We start from the raw sequence: 21,621 nt of genomic DNA on the forward strand, positions 1-21,621 counted from the left end.
TAAATTTGACACTTTAATTTCACTCAAAATCAAATTCAAAACCTTGTAATTTTGTGTATAAGTTTAAGGTATTGCTTGTCAGATTGTCTACGGATAAAAAAAGTATTGCACTACTATCTGGTACTATTAGTTTTATAAAGATGATGTTAAATAGTGTAAGGTATTTCTATTTTAATTGAGTTTTGAGGTTTTTATTTGGGTCTTAAGTTTGCATGTGAAAATTGTATTATTTCCTCCTTTCCAGTTTATAAGACTATCTTACAAAAATCACAGGTATTATGTCTCATTCCAATCCCTTTATTTTATTTTAGATAAACAGATTGATCGTAGCAAGAGAAGACATACATGAAGTTAAATATTTTACCATCTTATACACGTATTGTACCAGTTTTAGATAATTCCTTATGTATTTTTTCAACTAGCTTATGCACTTAGAGCAAATCAAAATAGTTTAAGAAATTTTTCTCAGTCAAGTTCTGAATAAAATAGATGAGGCTTATAACTTATAACAAGCATATGCTCTATGAACATGTTTTAGCGTAAGAAAAAGAGATGAACATGTTTTAAAGTAATAAATTTTTTTGAGGCGAAAGAGATGAACGAATTGGCAGAGAGGAGATGAAGAAGAAAAAATAGAGAGATGAAGAAGATAGAATCTTTAGTTTTTAACATTTCAAATTTTGATGTTTACGTCTTTCACTTTCGTCCCTCTGCAACTTTACGTTTTTGGTTTTGGTCTCTCAAATCATATCATTTATCATTTGTCATGCGACATAAATGTTTTTGCCATGTCAGCGATTGTCACGTATGACTCCGTTTACCAGCTCAGCGTTTCTGTAACAAAAATTAACATTAGAGACTAAAACAAAAAAGTTAACAACTTACATAGATTATATTAAAACGAAAAAGATACAGGGACAAAAACTAAAAACACGCGAACCTTTTTTACATATTTAAGCATATGTATGTTTAATACACCAATCCTTGTTACTCTATATTCTTTGTCTTATCCATATTTGGAATTGAAATATTCATAGGAGGCTACCTCTTATGTCGGTTTCCTAGCCAATTTAATTTCATCATGGTTCCTTGTCTTGGATGTTTACGCAATCTTTTTGTTCTACTTCGATTTAATGTAATATGGTACAATATTTCTAGATTAATTCTATAGTCTTTATGTAACTTTGTTTGTAATGTAAGAACAAAAAATTAATACTAAGTTAATAAAGAAGATAAGCCAAAAGTTTGTGTTGGGTGTCTGACTCTGGCTAGCACTTGTAATGTTTGTGATTGTGAGGTAGGCATTGCCTTGCTGGAAAAGGACATGTATGAGATGCGCACGTACGTTATAAGTGGGACCCTTTTTATGACAAATGAATTTGCGTGGGTCCCACGTCTTACGCGTTGGCCCACTTACTACTATGCAACCTGTTGCTTAATTAATCTCTATTGGGATGGGACCCACACCTGCATTGCTTCTAATTTACCACGTGGCACGTTGGGCTTTCGGTTCAATGTCTTTTGCCACCTCACTTTCGCTGATGATGTGGACCGCTTTTACGTGGGCCCTCTATCTTTTATCTACTTGCATTACCTTATCATTATCACACTATATTTTTCTCTTTCGAGAATGTTAATGGTACTCCGAGACATTGGTTAAGCAGTTAAAAAAGATAAAATTTTATTAAAAAATATCGTAATAATTAGTTAGTTAAAAGTAATAGTTTGTATTTTCAAAACAATTTTTTTACTTTTAAATTCCTTAATCAATATTCTGGAACATTGATTAACAGAACTCTTTTCTTTTTACCGAAAGAAAGTTATCACACTATCATTTTCTTAAGTGTAGAAATTCACCACTTCTAGTTTCTTAAAAGAAAAAAAATATCTATTTCCTAGTTCTATCGACATGTATATGGTTAACTTGTTTGAATTTACATCTCTTACTTTTAAATAATTCATTTGTATCTCATGAATTTAATTGATATGGATGGTTAAAGTAAACAAAATATTGTGTATGCATGCAGTAAACGATGTCAATAGAATTCATTAAATATATTTATTATTTGTATTATTTTTTTTGACCTTTTCAAAAAGCATAGTCTATTAGTTTAAAAAAAAGGACAATCTATTATTTTTATTTATCTTATTATTCTACTATAGATGAACATATTAAATACCCTTCAAGAAAAGAAAATATATTGCATTAAAAAGAATTATTTAATTGATAAAATTCAATTCATTTATTTATTAATATGAATTGTCAGTGGCCTATCCACATTTTTCTTCTTCTAATTCCAATAGATCGTAAACTCAACGAATTTGTGACATATGGGTGGGTACCTGTATTGGACTTTGCTACCACGTTGGATTTTCAGCACAGGCCCACAGACAGCTTGAAGTGTTAATAAAGTTGAGTTTAGTGATTAAAACTTGGTGTCCTAATCCAATAGTTCTCACAATTTTGACTCCCTTTAGTTTAGTGGTTAACTCAGCCTGGTGTGTTGCTCTCTCATAGCCCCTAATCCAATAGAAAATTATCTTTTGGTAGGTTTTATGAAATCTAACTTTGAGGGTTGACGTTTTGAAAAGGAGAAAAGACTAACATAACAATTTAACATTTTACATTTAAGGAAAAAAAACTTTCGGTAGATGTTTTTATTGTATTTTGAGCAATTTAGAGGGCTCATAGAGAAACTACCATACATGTATAGGAACAAGGGTGAATTGATTTTTTAAGAGGTTGTCTAGTTCAACTAGTTTAAGCTAAAGGTTGATGAATTGAATAGGTCCATCATTCAAGTTGAGACTAAGAGAAAAAACTAACATAACAATTAACATATTAGATTTATCACTGAAAAAAAATTGAATTGGTTTGACTGCCTTGACATCACATGATTTTGCAATCCTATGCTTGTATGTAGTATCTTGGCGGCAATTTGGACCTCCCGTGCTTTTGAAGAGTGATAAATCAAAATTGCTACACACATCATAACAAAGAAAAGGAAATAACTTACACTATGTTTACTCCATGAAAACGTTTTTATTTTATTTTGTCAAGTAATTTAATAGTTAGAATTCATCTTTTAAGGTTAATAAGTAGGATATTTGAATCCTTACATATAACAATGCATAGTTCCTGTCAACTGAGATATGCTGATGAAGACTTTTCTAATTTTATTATTTCTAATATTTCATCTTCTCTCCCTTATGGTCGGTCATTTTAAGAGTTTCACTTTTCTTATTAGCATTTTATTGTTTTGAAAGATCTTGTTACTAACAAATTAAAATGAACACCCCTTTAGAAATTTAAAAAAATATTACAAAGTAAAGACGTCTTAAGAGAAACTAACATATGTGAAAGGTAATTCCTACATCATCTGAACCCAAGGCAAGGCTGACCTCATGAAAGTAGAGAGGATGTAATTTTATAGGAACGAAAATCTTTTTAACCTTAATTTTTTAATGTGAAAATAATGGAGAAACAGAGTTCTTATTTTCATTGTGTGTTTGAAAATAATATAAAAATATTTTTCGGTGTCGTAAAATGATTAGTGCCAACCTCTTATGGCTCCAGAGGTATAAAATGTTAACCGTCAATAGCATGTAGAGGACTAATTTTCTTCTGCATGTGAAATTTCTCAAACCATCTCGTGTGTAGGGAAACTTGAGACACAGAGATAAATGTTGAACTCCATATTGATAATAGAGATCTAAAGCTATAGAGTTGATGTAATTGAAGACTTTTCTATCACATATTTATGTAATGACTAGAGCTGTCAAAACAGGCCGGCCCGTTTAGCCCGAATAAATATAGGGTTTGGGCCTAAAATATTGAGTCCGAATTTTAAAAGGGCTTTTTAGCCCGGCCCTTAAAAGTCTGGTACCCGTTAGGGCTAGCCCGAATGGGCCGCGGGTAGCCCGTTAGCCCGCATAACAAAAAAAAAATTCTATAAATTATATATATTTTTCAAATAATTATTTACTTAGTTGATTATCAAAGTAAAAAACAAAAGTGAAAATTCAATGAATTAACACAAATATAAATGTAATATAAAATTATATTTATTCATTTCGTTAATTATAGTTTTAAAGATCGAATATATAAATATCTATAACCATAACATATCTAATTTATTTAAAATCATTTTTCTCGTCGTTTTAGTTTACGACGTTTGTACGAAAATGTTTACAATTTACTTTTGTGCTAGACATTATTTAAACATATTAAAAATATTATTTATAAAAAAATTATAGTAGTGTTTTATAGTATTTTTTTAAAATAAAAAAAAATATATAATTTTTAATACGGGCCGGCCCGTTTAGCCCGCGGCCCGTGTAGGGCCGGGCTCGGGTAGTATATTTCAATCCCGTTTTGTCAACCGGGCTTTTTGGCCCGGCCCGCTAAAGCCTGCTAGGGCCGGCCCGTTTAGGACCGGGCCGCCCGTTTTGACAGCTCTAGTAATGGCATCAATTCTGATGTGGAGTGTGATTTTGAATTTACACCGATTAGATCTAAAGCTTATTAAAAGCATATTATCATAACCAACATGCGCCTCATCTCATATACTCCCTCCGTCTCAAATTGTACGTCGCTTTAGAAAAAAAAAATTGTTCCAAATTATATGTCGCTTTACAATACCAATGAAATATTTATGTTACTTTTCCTATTATATCCTTAACTATTAATTACTCTCTCTTCTTTCAATTATTTCATTTATCTTTTCCATACCATTTATTAGGGATAATTTTGTAAAACAACTCATAATTTCTCTTCCCTATGCAATATTAATAACATTTCTTAATACGTGTGAAATGACCAAAACGTCTTACAATTTGGAACGGAGGGAGTATATCAGACTTGTTCACCTTAATTAAATGGTTAGAAATTCAAACTTTGACCTAGGGTTTATAGGGGGAGAAAAACGTGGTTAAAAGATAACCAATCTTGTATGTCTATTCAACAAAGATTTAGTCACTACTACTAAATGGTATTGCATACTTAGTATTTTTTTTTTTTTTTTTTAGAAGGAGGATTTGTTAACTATGCTACATTACAATTTCAATTATAAATAACAAAGAAAAAAGTGTCGAAAACGACAAAGATATCTATAGGCATGGTACTCATGATTTTAACATATACAAATTTTATTCGAGTAGTTTTAAGTTTGATGATTTTATCTCTGTCTCTTTTTCCTCTCATCAAAATAGTTTATTTATCAACTAAATACGCTAAAATCAAACTCTAAGGTGACCAATGTATTTTCCCATAAGCACAAGTGAAGTGAGAAGAGAATGCATGCATTTCTATCATGAAAAGGAAAGAAAGAATGACAAGGAAAAGTTGCTTAGACTTCTATCCAGTTTTCATGAGTTGCCACATGGCTTACTTAATTCAGCTGGAACCCACATTTAAACTCATATAAACAGAAATTAAAAGCAACAAATATTTCTAAATTCCGCACAAGAATTGTCCTCTCTCAACTTCAACCAAGCAGTGACATGGAGTATTCCATTTTCCTTAAAAGCATATAATTCGTTCTCACTATTCTCTAACCCATAAAAAGCTGAAATTCAGTAAACAATAATAAACAAAACGAAACAAACAAAGAATGATTATTCATAAAATATTGAATCATGAGCTTTAAAGATTCAAATCTGTTGGGAGAAACCAAAGTGAAAACAAAGAGCTAAGAGAAGAGACGAGGTAGTGAGTGGCTAATGTCATAGTTTCAAGGTAACATATATATTATTATTAGATATATGAGTATAGTTTTGTTTATTAAAATGCTTTTGTGTTATTTTGTTGCTTATTATACAAACCAAAGCATTTCCCACCTTTTCACAATGAAAAGTGTTTCATGTGTGCTCTTCTTTATTTTTATATTCATCGTAAGAAAGAAAAGGTTCCCAAACGAATATACGTTTTGCAGATTGCTGCTTTTTGGTTATGCTTCACTGCTTTTCTTGCACTATAAAAAAATTAAATAACAATAAAGCTATTTTTCCAAATACAATTATAATTATAATATTCAAGAGTGCTTGACTTGCTTAAACATGAATTTTGATACTCATTCCTAAGTACTAGGATAATTAGTCCTATATACTTCCGTTAGTAGTTTTATTTTATTTTCATATATATTATTTTGTAAGATAATCGTTTCAAACAGGGGCGGAGCCGCTCCCAGCTAGCCTAGGTACTAGCTTAGTTCAACTCCAACTTTCTTTGTAGTAAGTTCAACCATTACTAGAGCTTTTAGCTTTTTCTGCGGATTTTTGTGTAAATTCCGTAGGAAATTCATTTTCTGCAAATTTTGCTAAGGATTTAGGTTCCCAGGTGAAGTAATACCTTAGGATTTTAGGATCCGCATATATATATTTGCAGGAAATGTGAAATTATCCGCAGGAAATGTGAAATTATTCGTAGGAAGGAAGTAACGTTTTGCGATAAATTTTTTACCCAAACTCTAAATTCCTGACAACCTAATTTCAAACAAATGATTTCGTTCAACTTGATGGTCAAGTTTAGTAGTTTGCACAATTTGACATATCACCAAGCAATTATGAAGTTATAATACTATATTTATTTTGATCGAGCAAATCTTTTACCGACACAACTTCAGATGAATATTATTTAGACACATTCATGTAAAATGAAAAAAAAATCACATCAGTTAACATCATTTGATTTTATTCTCTTATAAATATTTTAAGTTTTATGTATATGCTTAAATATTTTTTATTTGACTTGTGCTCAAGTAAATATTACTTATGTTGATCTTAGTTATTTAAAAATTAATTACTGTAATATAATGGAAAAAACATTAACAATATGAAAAATAAAATTGTTGATAAGGGGACAAAAAATATTTATATGTTCCTTCAAAAAAAATTATATGTTAAAACGTTTACTTAAAATAAATTAGGCAAAATTACATTTGTGTCCTTTAACTTAATTTCAAATAACAATTTTGTCTTTTATCTTTTTCCACGTCATTTTTGTTCTTTTGATATGTTTGTATGTGAATTTTCTAGTATCAAATCTAAAATTCATATGAAAAATGATTGGAAGACCATAAATTTGAACATTAAGAGCTCATATCGAAATAAAACAATATATTTAAATATTAAAAATCTATATGCAAATTGATCAAAAGAATGAAATGACATAAAAAAAAAAAAACAAAGAATGAAAACATTATATGAAATTAAATTAAGGGGCGAGGATAATAATTTTGCCAATAAATTAAAAAGAAACATGTGGTTTGTAACAAAAAAAAAAAAACATGTGGGACATACAACTTTTTGTATAAATCACCACAAAGAGTTTATAGAAACAAGTTGAATGTCTACCGAATAAACAATTCATGTGTCAACTTTTTTTTTGGTGTTAACCTTTATGTGTGTTCGAGGAAAAGAAATTTAGATAATATGAACTTCGAATCAATAGGTAAGTAAAACTTTTCTAAGCTTTGTATACTTCAAAAATCAAATTTAAATTTTTCTGAACAATTCGTCTTCGATAGAGCTCATTCAACTTGTTTCTATAAACTCTTTATGGTAATTTATATAAATAGTTGTATGCTCCACATGTTCCTTTTAATTTATTGGCAAAATTACAATGGTCATCCCTTAATTTAATGAGTTTTGTTAACCAGTACCCTCATAAGTAACGTTAAAAAATCTATAAATAAAAAATTTGTCTTAAAAATATAAGTTTTGATTTTTGATTAAATATTAATTATATCATTTTTTTATAAAAAATTATTTGTTTTGATTGTTTAATCAATATCGAAGCACTTTTAAACATTCTTCGTGTTGGGTTATCTTGAACAATTTCACAAATTAGTCACAAGTATTCCACCAATTAGTTATCTAACACCATTTTTAATGTTCAGTTGAATTTTGGAAAGTAAAATAACTAGTTGGCTCGTAGTGAGTTGAAAATGAAAGAACAACATGAGCCAAGGAGATCTTATCCGATGGAAATGGCAGTGTGAGACACATGTCAGCTTGGGGAATAGGGTTTGATGAATAATTTAATTTTTGTTTTAAAATAAAAAGAAGGCAAAGAGTGAGTCAGAGTGCACACTGAAAAAAGCAACACAAGAGACAGACAGAGATAACAAGTTAACAACAGTGGGAAACTGTGGAAAGATTCAATTTTAAGTTAGTTGGATGGATTTAGCTGAAGTCGCTTCAAAAGTTGAGCTTCAGCATTTGTACAACATTCAGAACCAAAAAGTTCTTGAACGGAATACCCACTTTGCACTCCGTTTCTTAAGTTACAATTTTCCTTTCCTTTTCATTTTACCTTTTGGTATACCATTAATATTTCAAACAAAGTTTAAAAAACTATTATACGATGACTTAGTAATTGAGTTCAAGTGATTAATAAGTTTTAACAAAAAATGAACCGTTCAAAAGAATTCGAATTTGATTTATAAGTAGAACAATTTTTGACATACTTTACTTATTTTTCATCTCAACTATGAATAATAGAGTCTCATTCCTTTAGAAACTAAATGGTTCACACAGAAAAAATACTATAATGAGGATTAGTTAAAAATGAACTGTCAAAACAATTTTTTTGAATTGAAATTATCTTCTCTTAAGAATTTGAGATTTAAGACAAAAATTGGATTAAATTCATCAGTTGAACCGCTCATATTGGTTTAGTCATATTTGAACCCTAATCAGGTTGGATTAGATTGAGTTGAGGTTTGTTGTAGTTAATTGAACTTGTTTTTTCTTTTTGATTGATGTTTGCACCACCGTAAATTTTGTCGTCTGTCTTACATATTGTGTGCTGGATTCTGGTCAACCGATTACTTTTGCTTCGAGATTGGAAGTTGGCGTCTAGTTGCATTCTTGTTTGGCTGACTGCGATATCGTTTTAAAATCATAAAATTTTATAATTTGAGTTAGGCCTAATTAAATCTGGTAAAAAAAATTGACAAAAATGAAACCCGTTAATTTAATAATGTTGGTTCGCACCTATCTTCAAACGATATGGTTAATTACTATTTGGATAATTTGTAATGAGCGTAATCTTCAGTTTTTTTACAATAAAGAGTCATCTTTCGTCCATATGATTAATAAAGTGAAACTTCATTCTTGACGATGACTTAAGGTGTTCAAGCCTACTTAATTCTTTTATATTTGATAGACAAATCCGTCGGTTTGTTTAGGATATTTCACCTTGTAATGATGTTATCAAGCGGTTTTTCTTTTTCTTTGTTGCTTGTTATTTTGAGAAACTTTGTATTGATTCCTTAGTAAACACATTTGTGCTTAACTTGGAATCATCTTCATTTATATCAATCTTTTGGCTTGTTAAAAAAATGTTGGTTCGTAGTGTCTAAACGGAAACCTCTAGCACAATGAATCTGGTGGCTGGTTGCCATAAACCAACATTGCTTAGGAATGGAATAATAACACTATCTTATTATACTGGCAACGTGAGTTTGGGCACATCAATACTATTTCCAAGCACGTTTTCTAATTAGTTACGTTTCCATAGTGTGCATGTCAATGTGCATCCCATTCGGTTAAGTATTTCTGGGTCAATTCAATGAATTGCCATCCATTACAGGGTGATCCAAATTTTGATGTAGTATTTATTTTCAACTTGGCTACTGAATTTTGCAAAAATAAAAAAATGACTTGGTTAATGAATATAAGCATATTCATGGAGATGATCAAGCTCATCTAAACTGACTAGTTAGTAAGGTGAAATAAATAATAGTTACTATGTAACCATCTATAATTTGTTAGGTAGATTATGTAATATCAATTATTAATTTATTTATTAAGATTGATGTTAGAATATCCGCAACAGATCTTATATAATATAAATGTTTGTGTTATGCAATTGCACATAATTGAATCGTAGCTTCTACGATGGTGAAGGAGGTTGAATAGTTCAACTGATTTGAGTTAAGGAATAGGGAAGGGAGTTAGAAGTTCCAAGTTCAAACTCAAACGAAGGAGAAAAAATAATACGACAATTGTTATTAAAAAAACATATACGATGGTGAGTGTTTCATCTATTTAGAATCAAACTAAATTCATTGTGATGTGAAATTGAGTGCTTTACAGAGAAAGGTGACTAAAAAAGTACTCTCTCTATTCTTTTTCATGGACTTGACTTAATAACGGTGAATACAGAAAAATCATCGAAACTGGATTGAACTAATAGGTAAAAAAGATTGTAGGAACCACCTAAATCTGAATTAAACCACCCATTTGCATAGTGGAAAGGTTGATGTTTACAAGATGGAGGTCGAACCCTCGATTTTCCACACTTTAATGTCAATTTACTTTTCTGTTAAGCTCTTTATAAAAAAAAAGTTGAATGAATCGATCTATAAATCTCCGCTCCTATCTTTTGTCAACATTCGTCTTTCTGACGATACTTAAGAGAGACTGTTACACTAACTTTACTCGTTTGTTTTACGGTTACATTATTTGAATATCAAAATACAAACATGGCTATTATTATTTATTTTTTAAGTCAAAACCAATATATAAAGAAAAAAACAATTACAAAGGAGATGTCCAAAGAAAACACAAGAGATACCCACACCCAAACACAAACTTGGTTCGTTAGTTTTATGGTTATGTTATTTGAAATTAAAATATAAAAATATTGTATTTACCATCAAAATTTTAATGTTTCAAAATAGTATTTTTTTTTTTTTTTTTACGGTATGTTAAAAGATAATTTATCTTAGTTTTATATTTTAATTTTTTATTTTTCAATTTTAGAAAAAAGTGAAAAGTGAGCGGGTAAACCCGTTATATTTGGGTATACAGGCGCTGTAAAAATCTGAAAATGTTAGCAGTTGAGATGTGTCGGGATGTAGATTTATGATGGAGATAGATAGATAGATAGAAGAGGCCAGAGGGTCCCTTCCTCCAATGAATGAGCTGGATCCACTCTTTCAGGAGCCCCCAACTTTCTATTTTTTATTATTTTTAAATAATACTAACAATAACGTCTAAATTAAACTAATAATGAAAACAACAAGCATACATGAAATCAATAATCAAATTTCAACAAGTACACACATGACTCAACAATCATTATTAGAATTTCATTAATAACTATTATTCTTACATTAAAAGGTTAAGAAGAAAACAGAGATTTATTCAAAAAGGAAGAAAGAATGAAGAAAACAGTGATTTTTCCATTGAAATAAATAATACATTAATTTTGTCAAAGTATGCATTAATATACTTTATTTTCTTTAAAATAACTAAACTCGAGATTGAATTCAATTTACGATCATTTTGCGTTTGGTTTGACGTTTTTGTTACCAAACATGGGTTTAATATCGTTTTCATCGTAATAATTAAACTTTTGCGTCAACGTGATTTTTTGCCTAAATTTGAGGAACAAATTGCCGATGTAAACATATATTTATTTTTATACCGAATTTTAGATTATCAAATCTTCTTGCTTGGAAAACTCGGTGACTAAAAAATAGAAAATACTTTTTTTTTGTTGGATAAAATAGAAAATACTTAATTGTAAAGGAATATAGAAAATACTTAATAATTCAGTCAAAAATGTTTTTAGAAAAGATATTATCAATACAAAATAAAACCATCAATACAAAATAATATTAATTTTGTCAAAGTATGCATTAATATATTTTATTTTCTTTATCTCTAAAAAAAATACTTTATTTTCTTTAAAATATCTAATCTCGAGATTGCAACGAACATTGTGTTTGGTTTGACGTTTCCGTTGTCAAACATGTGTTTAATATCACTTTCATCGTAATAATTAAACTTTTGCGTCAACGTGGTTTTTCACCTGAATTCGCGGAACACATCGCCGAAATAAACATATATTTATTTTTAGACCGAGTTTTCAGGTTACAGAATCTTCTTGGTCGGAAAACTCGATGACCAAAAATGGAAAATACTTTTTTTTGTTTGGATAAAATTGAAAATACTTAATTGTAAGAAAATACTTAATAATTCAGTCAAAAAAAATGTTTTTAGGAAAGAAATTATGAATTCAAAATAATATTATATAGAAAAAAAATCTTGGTGAATCCTACTGGTTAGTAAAACTTTAATTATAATTAATTATTTAATTCAATACCCAAGAAATTAATTCAGCATGTAAGTAACAGTGACAAAGCTAAGAGAGGACATAACATAAGCTTGATATCGAAGAACAATATTATTATTATTACTATTATTATTGTTATTATTTCTCTTTCTTTCTTCTCCGATTCTTGCGTTCTCTTTGAACTTCAAACTTGAACAATGAAACTAAATATGTGAACACTAACGTTTGTGTTGTGTTTCATGTGTTGTTTATTGTTTTGGATCTTTCTCTAAGCTATGATGAATCTAAGCAACAACGGAAAAGGATCAATTTCTACTGTTACTTCAACTGCTACTACTATGAAATCCGGTGAAGGTTCCGATCAGTTTCCGGCGGGTTTACGAGTTCTTGTTGTGGATGATGATCCTACGTGTCTTATGATTCTTGAGAAGATGTTGCGCACATGTCTTTATGAAGGTAAAATTTGTTTTTTTCTAACTGAATTTTCACTATCTTTAAGCTTCAATTTCGCTCTGTTCAATTTCAACGCTTAATTACTTGATTAGTTGGAAGAAAAAAAACTAACTTTATCTTCAATTTCAAAAACCCATATGCAAATTATTCAATCAAATCATTTTTTTTTTTTTGTATAACTAATTTGTTGATCATTTTTTGCGCATACACAATCTGATTTATGAAACAGTAGAATAAATCAAGAAGTAAAGACCTTTTTTTTCTTCTTTGGCTGGTTCAATTTCAGATTTCAAATTATTTTCTCATATATCATGAGGTTCATCAATATCTTGTAGCTGGAAAAGCCAGATTTTGATTTTGATTTTGATTCTTTTAGTTTAAAATACCTTTGAAACATGGTTTTGAGCTCTACTGGTTTTCAGATTTGTTTTTGATTTGATTCATCACTTAATTGTTATTATTCAATTGATTTAATTGATTATGAATTTTGAGTGATAATTTTGTTGAGTTCATTTCAGTAACGAAATGCAATCGAGCTGAGACGGCACTTTCACTACTCAGAGAGAACAAGAATGGATTTGATATTGTTATCAGTGATGTGCATATGCCAGACATGGATGGATTTAAACTCTTAGAACATATTGGATTGGAAATGGACCTTCCAGTTATTAGTAAGTACTTTGGTTTTTGTTTTGGTTTTTTAACTTAGATCTGTTAGTAGAGTGTATTGTTATTGAGATTTGATACTGAAATGTTTTGTATGATGATTATAGTGATGTCTGCCGATGATGGTAAAAGTGTTGTTATGAAGGGTGTAACACACGGTGCTTGTGATTACTTGATTAAACCTGTTCGTATTGAGGCTTTGAAGAACATATGGCAGCATGTGGTTCGGAAGAAAAAGAACGAGTGGAAAGATACAGAGCAATCAGGTAGTGCTGATGAGGGAGATCGACATCCGAAGGCATCTGATGATGCTGATTATTCGTCTTCTGCTAATGAAGGAAATTGGAGAAACTCGAGAAAGAGAAGGGATGATGAAGAGGAAGGTGACGATAGAGATGACTCGTCAACACTAAAGAAGCCTCGGGTTGTTTGGTCTGTCGAGCTCCATCAACAGTTTGTGGCTGCTGTGGATCAACTAGGAATTGACAGTATGTATCCTCACCAGCACTCTTCAAATGTTTTTTTTTCTCTTTCATCTTTTCTTTTCCGTGCAGATCTATCTAAAAGACTATCTGGTTGAATCATTGCATCTAGATTTTGTAGACTATCAACTTGTGTGAATCAATTTTCAAACTATACTAGTCTATAGTTTTATGAATAATTAAGATTCAGTTGTGGTTTTACAATTTCAGCAATCAAGTTTTATCCTATTGGTTGGTATCAGAAACCAAATTTTCTTTAAAACCATTTAGCGTATTGTCTTTCTCAATGTTCTTTTCCTACAGTTTCTTAGTTCTCTATCTACCCTATACGTTCTACTATTGATTCATTTCTTATTGGATCCTCTATTAGTTCTATAATAGATTGAACTGCTTCAAGGTAGTTTTTTAAATTACAGTTTTATCCTGAATGCATTCATTTTTCGTCATACATTTTGCTTGTATGTTCCATCACAAACCTTAGCAATCTCATCTTGGTTCACTATCCAGTGTTTTTAAAAGAATTATATTTCTGAATTAGTATATTGTCCCCAATATTTGTTTGAGTACCTTAGCTATGAAGTATTGTGGTTATATTTAGTCTTGTCTGATTCAAGTTTGATATTTCTGCGTAGAGGCTGTTCCCAAAAAAATTCTGGAATTGATGAATGTTCCTGGGCTCACTAGAGAAAATGTTGCCAGCCACTTGCAGGTATCATACTGTTATTCGCCTACTTCAGAAGGGACCCAAGTTAAATTTTATATCCCTATGTTTTCTTGTGGTCATCTAACGGAGGTAACATTTTAATTTTTTTTTTTTTTTGTTACAGAAATATCGATTGTATCTTCGAAGGCTGAGTGGAGTTTCTCAGCACCAGAATAATTCATTTCTCAGCCCACAAGAGGCATCATTTGGCACGATTTCGTCAATGAACGGACTTGACCTTCAAACTCTTGCAGCAGCTGGCCAGCTCCCAGCGCAAAGTCTAGCCACTCTTCAGGCAGCAGGACTTGGTAGGTCAACTGTGAAATCAGGCTTACCAATGCCTCTCATGGATCAAAGGAACCTTTTCAGTTTTGAAAACCCAAGGTTGAGATTTGGAGAAGGGCAACAACAACTTTTGAATGGTAGTAATAATAAACCAACAAATCTTCTTCACGGAGTTCCTACTAACATGGAGCCAAAGCAACTCGCCAATTTGCACCAGTCTGCAGCACAGTCCCTCGGCAACATGAATATGCGAGTCCCCGCTTCTGCTACACAGGGAAATCCCTTATTGATGCAGATGGCACAATCCCAACCTAGAGGACCAATGCTAAGTGAAAATACTGGTTCTCATGTTCCAAGATTACCGAACCTCTTGGGGCAGTCTACTGTGTCAAATGGAATTTCTGACGGTCTTATGGGGAGAAACAACATGGCTAGTAGCAGTAGAGCGCCTTCGTTTAATCCTGTTCCACAGAGCTCTTCGTTTTTGAATTTTCCCATGAATCAAAGCACTGAAATGTCTGTTAGTAATTTCCCTCTTGGAAGCACTCCAGGTATATCTAGTATCACAACCAAAGGCTCATTTCAAGCCGAAGTTAATTCGGGAATTAAAGGATCAGCTGGATTTCCAAGTTATGATATTTTTAACGAACTGAACCATCAGAAATCCCGGGATTGGGGGATGACAAACCAAGGTCTAATGTATGATTCCTCATCGCATGCAAATCCTTTACATGGCAACATCGATGTCTCTCCGTCGGTTTTAGTCCATCAGGGCTTTTCTTCTGCTCAACAAACCGGACATAGCAGAGATGCTTCTTTGCTTGGAAAATCTCCTTTCTCTCTTGGAGAAGGCTTGGAACAAGGTAATCTCCAAAATGGTGGCGGTCAACATTTCAATCCTCTTTATGTTGAAAATTTAACAAGGGTTAAGGCTGAAAGAGTTCCTGACGCGAGCTCCCATACTGACCTCTTCCCTGATCATTTCGGGCAGGATGATCTCATGAGTGCACTTCTGAAACAGGTTTGTCGACATCCTTCATTCTTTCTATGGATTCAAAACATTCATATGCTTGCATATACTTTTTCCATTACAAATAAATCATTTTTTTTTTGCGTTTCTTTCAGCAGGAAGGCATTGGACAAGGCGAGAATGAGTTTGACTTTGACGGGTATTCTCTGGACAACATTCCTGTCTAGAAGAGACTCTTGCCAGTTCTTTCTGATTGCAGTTACCAGTGTAAATAGTTGCTGTCACATATGCACGATATCATTCTGCAATTAGCTATTTTCAATCCGAGTCTAAATTATTCGACAACAGAATTTCATTGATGTCAAATATTCAAACTTCTGGGAGTAGTGTACTAAAATGGTTTAGTCTGGACACTCACAGTTGATCAAGCTGAATCAACTACAGAACTTGACCGCATAAAATGCACAAGGCATGTGCAATTTTTGACTGCTGCTATTGTAGCCACATTTCTAGCAATGTTCTAATTTTAGGGTGTTCTTGAAGAGGTATGTTTGGGTTAGGGCAGTATTGCAGAAGCAAGGTTTTGATAAATCTGCAAACTCGCGTAGGAGTATTTCTAACTTAAATACAAATAATGAAAAATATTTCTCCGTTTCCTCTTTTAATTTTATGTTCTTCAAAGTAAATGACTGTCGTGTGTAAATATTTTTATTTGGTTGCTCAAGACATTTGTTCTGACTATTCTTTTCCGGATGTTTATGTTCGTCAATTGGTAGTTTCATGTTTTTATGTTGAAGTTATGGATTCTTTGTACATGAACATGATTTGGTACTTAGTTCCGGATTATTTGTGATTTTATGTTATGGTTATTGGCTACATGTGCTTATGAAGATAGTGATCATGAGCATGCTTTAGGGATATATCAGTACTTAACCTCTTTGTAGGAATCTAGACTAATAGAAGGATTTTTACAACTCAGTGGTGAAAAGGAATCAAATAGTGCGGAGTGAAATAGCGTCACTTACAGAAAACAAAAATAGAATGAAATAGTGGTCACTTAGTTAGCTTTTTGTGGCAGTTTGTTTACATATATAAATAGGTTGTAGGTGCATACTTTTGGATATTACTAAACAAAATGTGCATTTCATTATATTCTCATGATGAAATCATTCGTTAGATAAAATAAAAGTATTAGTATTGGGAGTTGTTTTTTATTGTAAACAAAGCTTCATTTATTTTTGACGAAAAAATCATTTTGTATTATAGCTATTATTGTATCCGAATTCCACAATCAATGAAAACATAGTTCATAATTCTTCCACTGAAGCATTCTAATAGTAGTTTAAGTTGTTTCTTGAAGAGAAGGAAGTGTACTCTTCACTTGAAGTCCCTCAACTGAAGGCCTATCCTGACAAGGTATTCTGATGAAAAAATGTGTAAACTACGCTGTATATATCAAAACAAAGGGTGAATCTTGATGTCTATACTAGCTCATGTAGTGACAAATCTCTACATTTCTTCTGGATCTGGACCGCTCTCCCTCCTTTCAACTTCAACGACTAGAGTGATTCCTGTAAAATCAAACAAATGGTAAATCACTATGTAAGCATTTATAAAAAAATGCCACAAGGCAGTTATGTAAACATGAGCAACCAAAAAAAAAAAAAGCAAGAAAGATGACAAAGGTGTGTTTGAGTGTTGGCAGCTATGGAGGACAGTGATAGATGATGATACACAAAATCTGACAATTCGTATGTATAACATGTGACTAAGAATTTATTCGTATTATCCGCTAATTCCGACGGTCCAACAAATCAGTTATAGTTCCATATTAGTATTATACACAATAAGCATTCAAACAAAACCACTCATATTACTCAATATTTTCTAGTTCACATAGAGCTATTATTGCATCAGAATCCACAATCAATGAAACTAGAGTTCATATTTATTTCATTTTGTTTCTCTAATTGCCTCAATAATTCTTCTACTGAAGCATTCTAATATTCTGATGAAAAAATATTTGATCTATAATCATTATACTTTGACTATCAAACTAATCAAATTAAATTTAGTAAGACTTAGCTTACAAACCAAGCTACCTATGGTTTTGGTCAAAGTGTGACTCTTCGTCTTTCAGGATGAAAACTCGATATAAACATTCATTATTTTAGTCAATTTACTTGTTCATTTGATCTATAATCATCATACTTTAACTATCAGACTAATCAAATTAAATTTAGTAAGATTTAGCTTACAAACCAAGCCAAAAATATCAGCACCATATTAGAAAATTAAACATGCCAAACTATTAAGTAGAAATTTCAAAGTCACTCCCTCCCGAAGTAACACAACAACAGAGTATGCTAGTAGGGCACCCATGCGTGAAGTTATCGTTCCTGGTCCGGAAATGCTTCTTCCTTCGGTAGTTGTGCCAGAAGAGCCTTCTGCTGCAGTCATCGAGCCTAGTCAGGAAATGCCCACGAGGAGTCATATTCTAAGTGAGTTAATTCACTTTTTTTATTTTTGTTTTGATATGTAGTTAACACCAGATCTGTTCCTCCATTGGAAGTGGTGGAATGTGGCTTAGCATGAGGAAAATCGGTTACACACCATCCTTGCTGCTTCTTTCTAGCAACATTAATTTTGCATAAAACCTATTTCTGCGACTGTGTGATAATTTTGAAGTTAAATCTGTTCCTAAATACACATTAGTATAGCAGCATCAGTATACCAAGTTTTAAAGTAAGCAACAGATACAAGATGGATAAATTCCACCACACAAAAAGGAAAAATGATAGAAAGCGCAATGTTTATAGCTTAAAGTAATAAGTATTGTTTGAATTAATAACAAGGGAAATTAACTCAGATGATTGTGATGATAATGTCAAGTAACAGAGAATTTTGTAGCATAAAAGAATCACAAGTTATGAAGTGAATTCCCAAATTGTGAACGTAGCCTTAAACTCTTCATATGACAAAAAGATAGCAATTGGCTGCATGAGGAATTAACGTACTGTTTCTTATAGATAAGATCGGAGGGAGTATTTATTTAGGCAAAACGTCTTAATTGAAAAGCTTCTTTTTTAGGAAAAGAAAAATATCATTAATAAATTCTTCTTCAAACATAGGAATGACAAAAGGATAGCAATTGGCTGGCACGAGGAATTAACATACTCTCATTTACTATATTATTTGGCCCTTCATGTATCTTGGAATTTGGTTTCATTCATTTCCTCCATTGTAGATTATAAGTCGGTTTGAAGAAAAACTTGTCTTAAATTATAAGATTTTTTTTCTTTCTGGTGTTTGGGGTTCGAACCCCAAACCTTATATATATTATCGTCTTTTCCAACTGAGTTATGCTCACGGAGGTAATTATAAGTTGTTTTATATATTAATGAAAAATTAACATTATTTTTTTTATTATACCTTTACCTATTTAATATTTTCTCTTCTTTCGATTATTTAATTTATCTCTCTCGTACCATTTATTAAGGACAATTTTACAAAATAACACTTAATATCTCTTTCCTATACAAAATCAAATATAGACTTAGCTTATAAACCAAGCTACCTATGGTTTTGGTCAAAGTGTGACTCTTCGTCTTCCAGGATGAAAACTCGATATAAACATTCATTATTTTAGTCAATTTACTTGTTCATTTAATCTATAATCATCATACTTTGACGATCAGACTAATCAATGAAAGAAAAAATTCAAGCAAAAATAGTGTATTCTCTTTATATATTGTTATAGATTTGGCTCAAGTTTTGTTTCTATTGTTGTCCGGAGTTTAGCTTAATTTTGGAGTTGACTTCGGTTTGATGGTTAGATTGTATTGGTTTTAGTGTTAGCCATCGGTTGGATGGTGTATGTATTGGTGTATTTGATGTCTGAGGTGTACGTGTTTTCATTTGAGTGTTCGCTTATATACGACGTCTTTTACTTGTTTCTAACTTGTCAGTCTCAGTTCCTCTTGTGCAATGACTTGATTATTAATAAATTAAAATTATTCTTACGTCCATATATCAGTGGATTGGCGTAATTTTTCTACCGCATTTATATTCTCAAAAGGATTTCAAAACAGAACTAGCAGTAGCTTTATATAATCCTAGAGTCTTTACTTGATATAGGATATATGCCATTTTGAAATGATCTATTAATCTGCAATATAACACTATTTGAAATTATCTCAAAAAAAAAAAAAAAAAATAACTATTTGAATTGAGGGAGTGCTATACATTTCCAAATTGGGAGAGATATGATATCAGGGGGAAAGAGAAGGCGGGGAAGGGGATTGTGTGAGGAAAGATACATTTGTTCACTTTTTCTTTCTAATTCATCCAGACCTTTATCGCACTTATGTGGTGGATTTTGATGTTCAACATGTAAGTAGTGAATGATTATATTTGTTCCATCGTCTGTTACTGGAAGATTGTTTTGTTCAGATATAACTGTTTGGGTTGTTGTGTTTGCAGGGTGTTGTTGTTCTTCCATCAATGTTTGGTCTCGACTTCGGGGACTAAATCGACCGATATGCGAAGCTGGTGGATCCAAAGCACAACGATTTTGAAGTGTTGGTCGAGAGAAGCAATGGATTGATCTTACTGACCAAAGGATGGCATGCAATGCGTATTTTTATGGTTTGCGCCTTGGTGCATGGGTTGGGATGGTGTTTCTGGGGAATGGAAAGTTTGCAATCACTCTTAAGGATAGGTTTGATAAGCATATTCCGTATCCCAAGTTCACCCCTCATGTGAAATTTGAGCTTGAAAAACATGTTATGCCTTTTCATTTACCCAATTACGTGCCAACTTCTTTCACCCATGACCAAGAGAATTTTCAGTTTCCTTATTCAAAGAAGCTATCTGCTCATGAGCTTGAAACCAGATGGCTGGTAAGTAAAGCCATTTTGTATTAGTTATTGTTTCTTTACTATATTATGTTGACCAAAGTAATTGATCTACATGGCATGTTTTTCCCATTTTGTGCAGATGCTTGCTGACATTGAGTTCTGCCAGACTGCCTTGGATATGCGCACCAAGTATGTCAGAATGGTTGACGACTGCGGCAATCTTTGGTTTTGTACTGTGCTGTTTGAGACGCGTCCATATTATCATTTTAAGATCGGTGGTGGTTGTAAGAGAATGGCTGTTGTGCATAGGTTCTATCAAGGTTTACGTGTCGTTGTTGGTGTTCTGGAAGCTGGGCGACATTACTCTCTACTTCAAGGTGGTTCATGCTTAGTGTTGGTTGCCGTGGGTGTGGTTGGGATTGATGCAGCAAATTTATAATGTTATGGAGTTGAAAGCTATATGTGTGCAAGCGTCGTTTGTTTTTCTTTTTTCTTTTTTCAATCAAAGGAAAGTTTATGTAATCGTCGATGACAATACTATCTATTTCGGCAGTTAATGAAAAAAAAAAGTCTTTGCTTATCGTATTATTTAGTTGTTATTCGCACTCTTCATCTGCAAATTTAATATATAATCATAGTTACGTATACAAAGATAACAATTTGCTTTAAGGATTTTATTTACATAATCGACTGTAACATAATTGTTTACATTATAAAACAGCAACCTATTTGTATATGTCAAATGGTGTATGAAAATGATGTTAATCTCTAGAGTGCCAAACCCATTGTCAAACCCTATTTATAACGTATTAAGGTTGCCATAATAATAATTGGAATAAACAACCTGCTTATTATGATATGTGGATCGTATGTAATGTTTTGATATATAGGGATGATGTTTTTTTAAAGGGTCTTGTTAACGAGTGCCTCCGGGGCACTCTTTCAAAAGAAGAAATTATTTTATAAAAAAGTCAAAGATTTCGATTTCCTATGCATTGATTACACATATTATGATAAGTTACCATTTAAAGGCCTATAGTTTTGGTGTTTATGTCCACTTTCACAAGAGAAAGTGGTGTAATCAATTACATTTGCAACAAAACGAATCATGCAAC

At 31.8% G+C, this 21,621-nt stretch overlaps 2 protein-coding genes across 3 annotated transcripts; both read left to right on the forward strand.

Annotated features, from left to right (window-relative positions):
• Positions 1 to 12,198: 12,198 nt before the first annotated feature.
• LOC25494105 (two-component response regulator ARR2) lies at positions 12,199 to 16,523 on the forward strand. 2 transcript variants are annotated; one of them, XM_013602842.3, is made up of 6 exons: positions 12,199 to 12,544; positions 13,060 to 13,212; positions 13,315 to 13,695; positions 14,322 to 14,398; positions 14,517 to 15,698; positions 15,806 to 16,523. In XM_013602842.3, the coding sequence occupies exons 1-6, from the start codon at positions 12,364 to 12,366 to the stop codon at positions 15,872 to 15,874; spliced, it is 2,043 nt and encodes a 680-aa protein (XP_013458296.2). In that variant the 5' UTR covers positions 12,199 to 12,363; the 3' UTR covers positions 15,875 to 16,523. The 2 variants fall into 2 exon arrangements, with proteins under 2 accessions (XP_013458296.2, XP_013458294.2); XM_013602840.3 differs by having other exon boundaries at positions 12,200 to 12,544; positions 15,803 to 16,523.
• A 3,587-nt stretch (positions 16,524 to 20,110) lies between these two features.
• On the forward strand, positions 20,111 to 21,094 carry LOC25494106 (uncharacterized). The gene is made up of 2 exons (XM_013602843.3): positions 20,111 to 20,548; positions 20,646 to 21,094. The coding sequence occupies exons 1-2, from the start codon at positions 20,270 to 20,272 to the stop codon at positions 20,943 to 20,945; spliced, it is 579 nt and encodes a 192-aa protein (XP_013458297.1). The 5' UTR covers positions 20,111 to 20,269; the 3' UTR covers positions 20,946 to 21,094.
• Positions 21,095 to 21,621: the final 527 nt, after the last annotated feature.

Source organism: Medicago truncatula, chromosome 4 (assembly GCF_003473485.1).
Source record: "Medicago truncatula cultivar Jemalong A17 chromosome 4, MtrunA17r5.0-ANR, whole genome shotgun sequence".
Taxonomy (NCBI): domain Eukaryota; kingdom Viridiplantae; phylum Streptophyta; class Magnoliopsida; order Fabales; family Fabaceae; genus Medicago; species Medicago truncatula.

Coding starts and splice junctions, on each gene's coding strand:
- LOC25494105 (XM_013602840.3), top strand. CDS start 12,364: ATGATGAATCTAAGCAACAACGGAAAAGGATCAATTTCTACTGTTACT. Junction 13,213..13,314: donor AATGGACCTTCCAGTTATTA/GTAAGTACTTTG, acceptor TGATGATTATAG/TGATGTCTGCCGATGATGGT. Junction 14,399..14,516: donor ATGTTGCCAGCCACTTGCAG/GTATCATACTGT, acceptor TTTTTGTTACAG/AAATATCGATTGTATCTTCG.
- LOC25494106 (XM_013602843.3), top strand. CDS start 20,270: ATGGCATGCAATGCGTATTTTTATGGTTTGCGCCTTGGTGCATGGGTT. Junction 20,549..20,645: donor AGCTTGAAACCAGATGGCTG/GTAAGTAAAGCC, acceptor CATTTTGTGCAG/ATGCTTGCTGACATTGAGTT.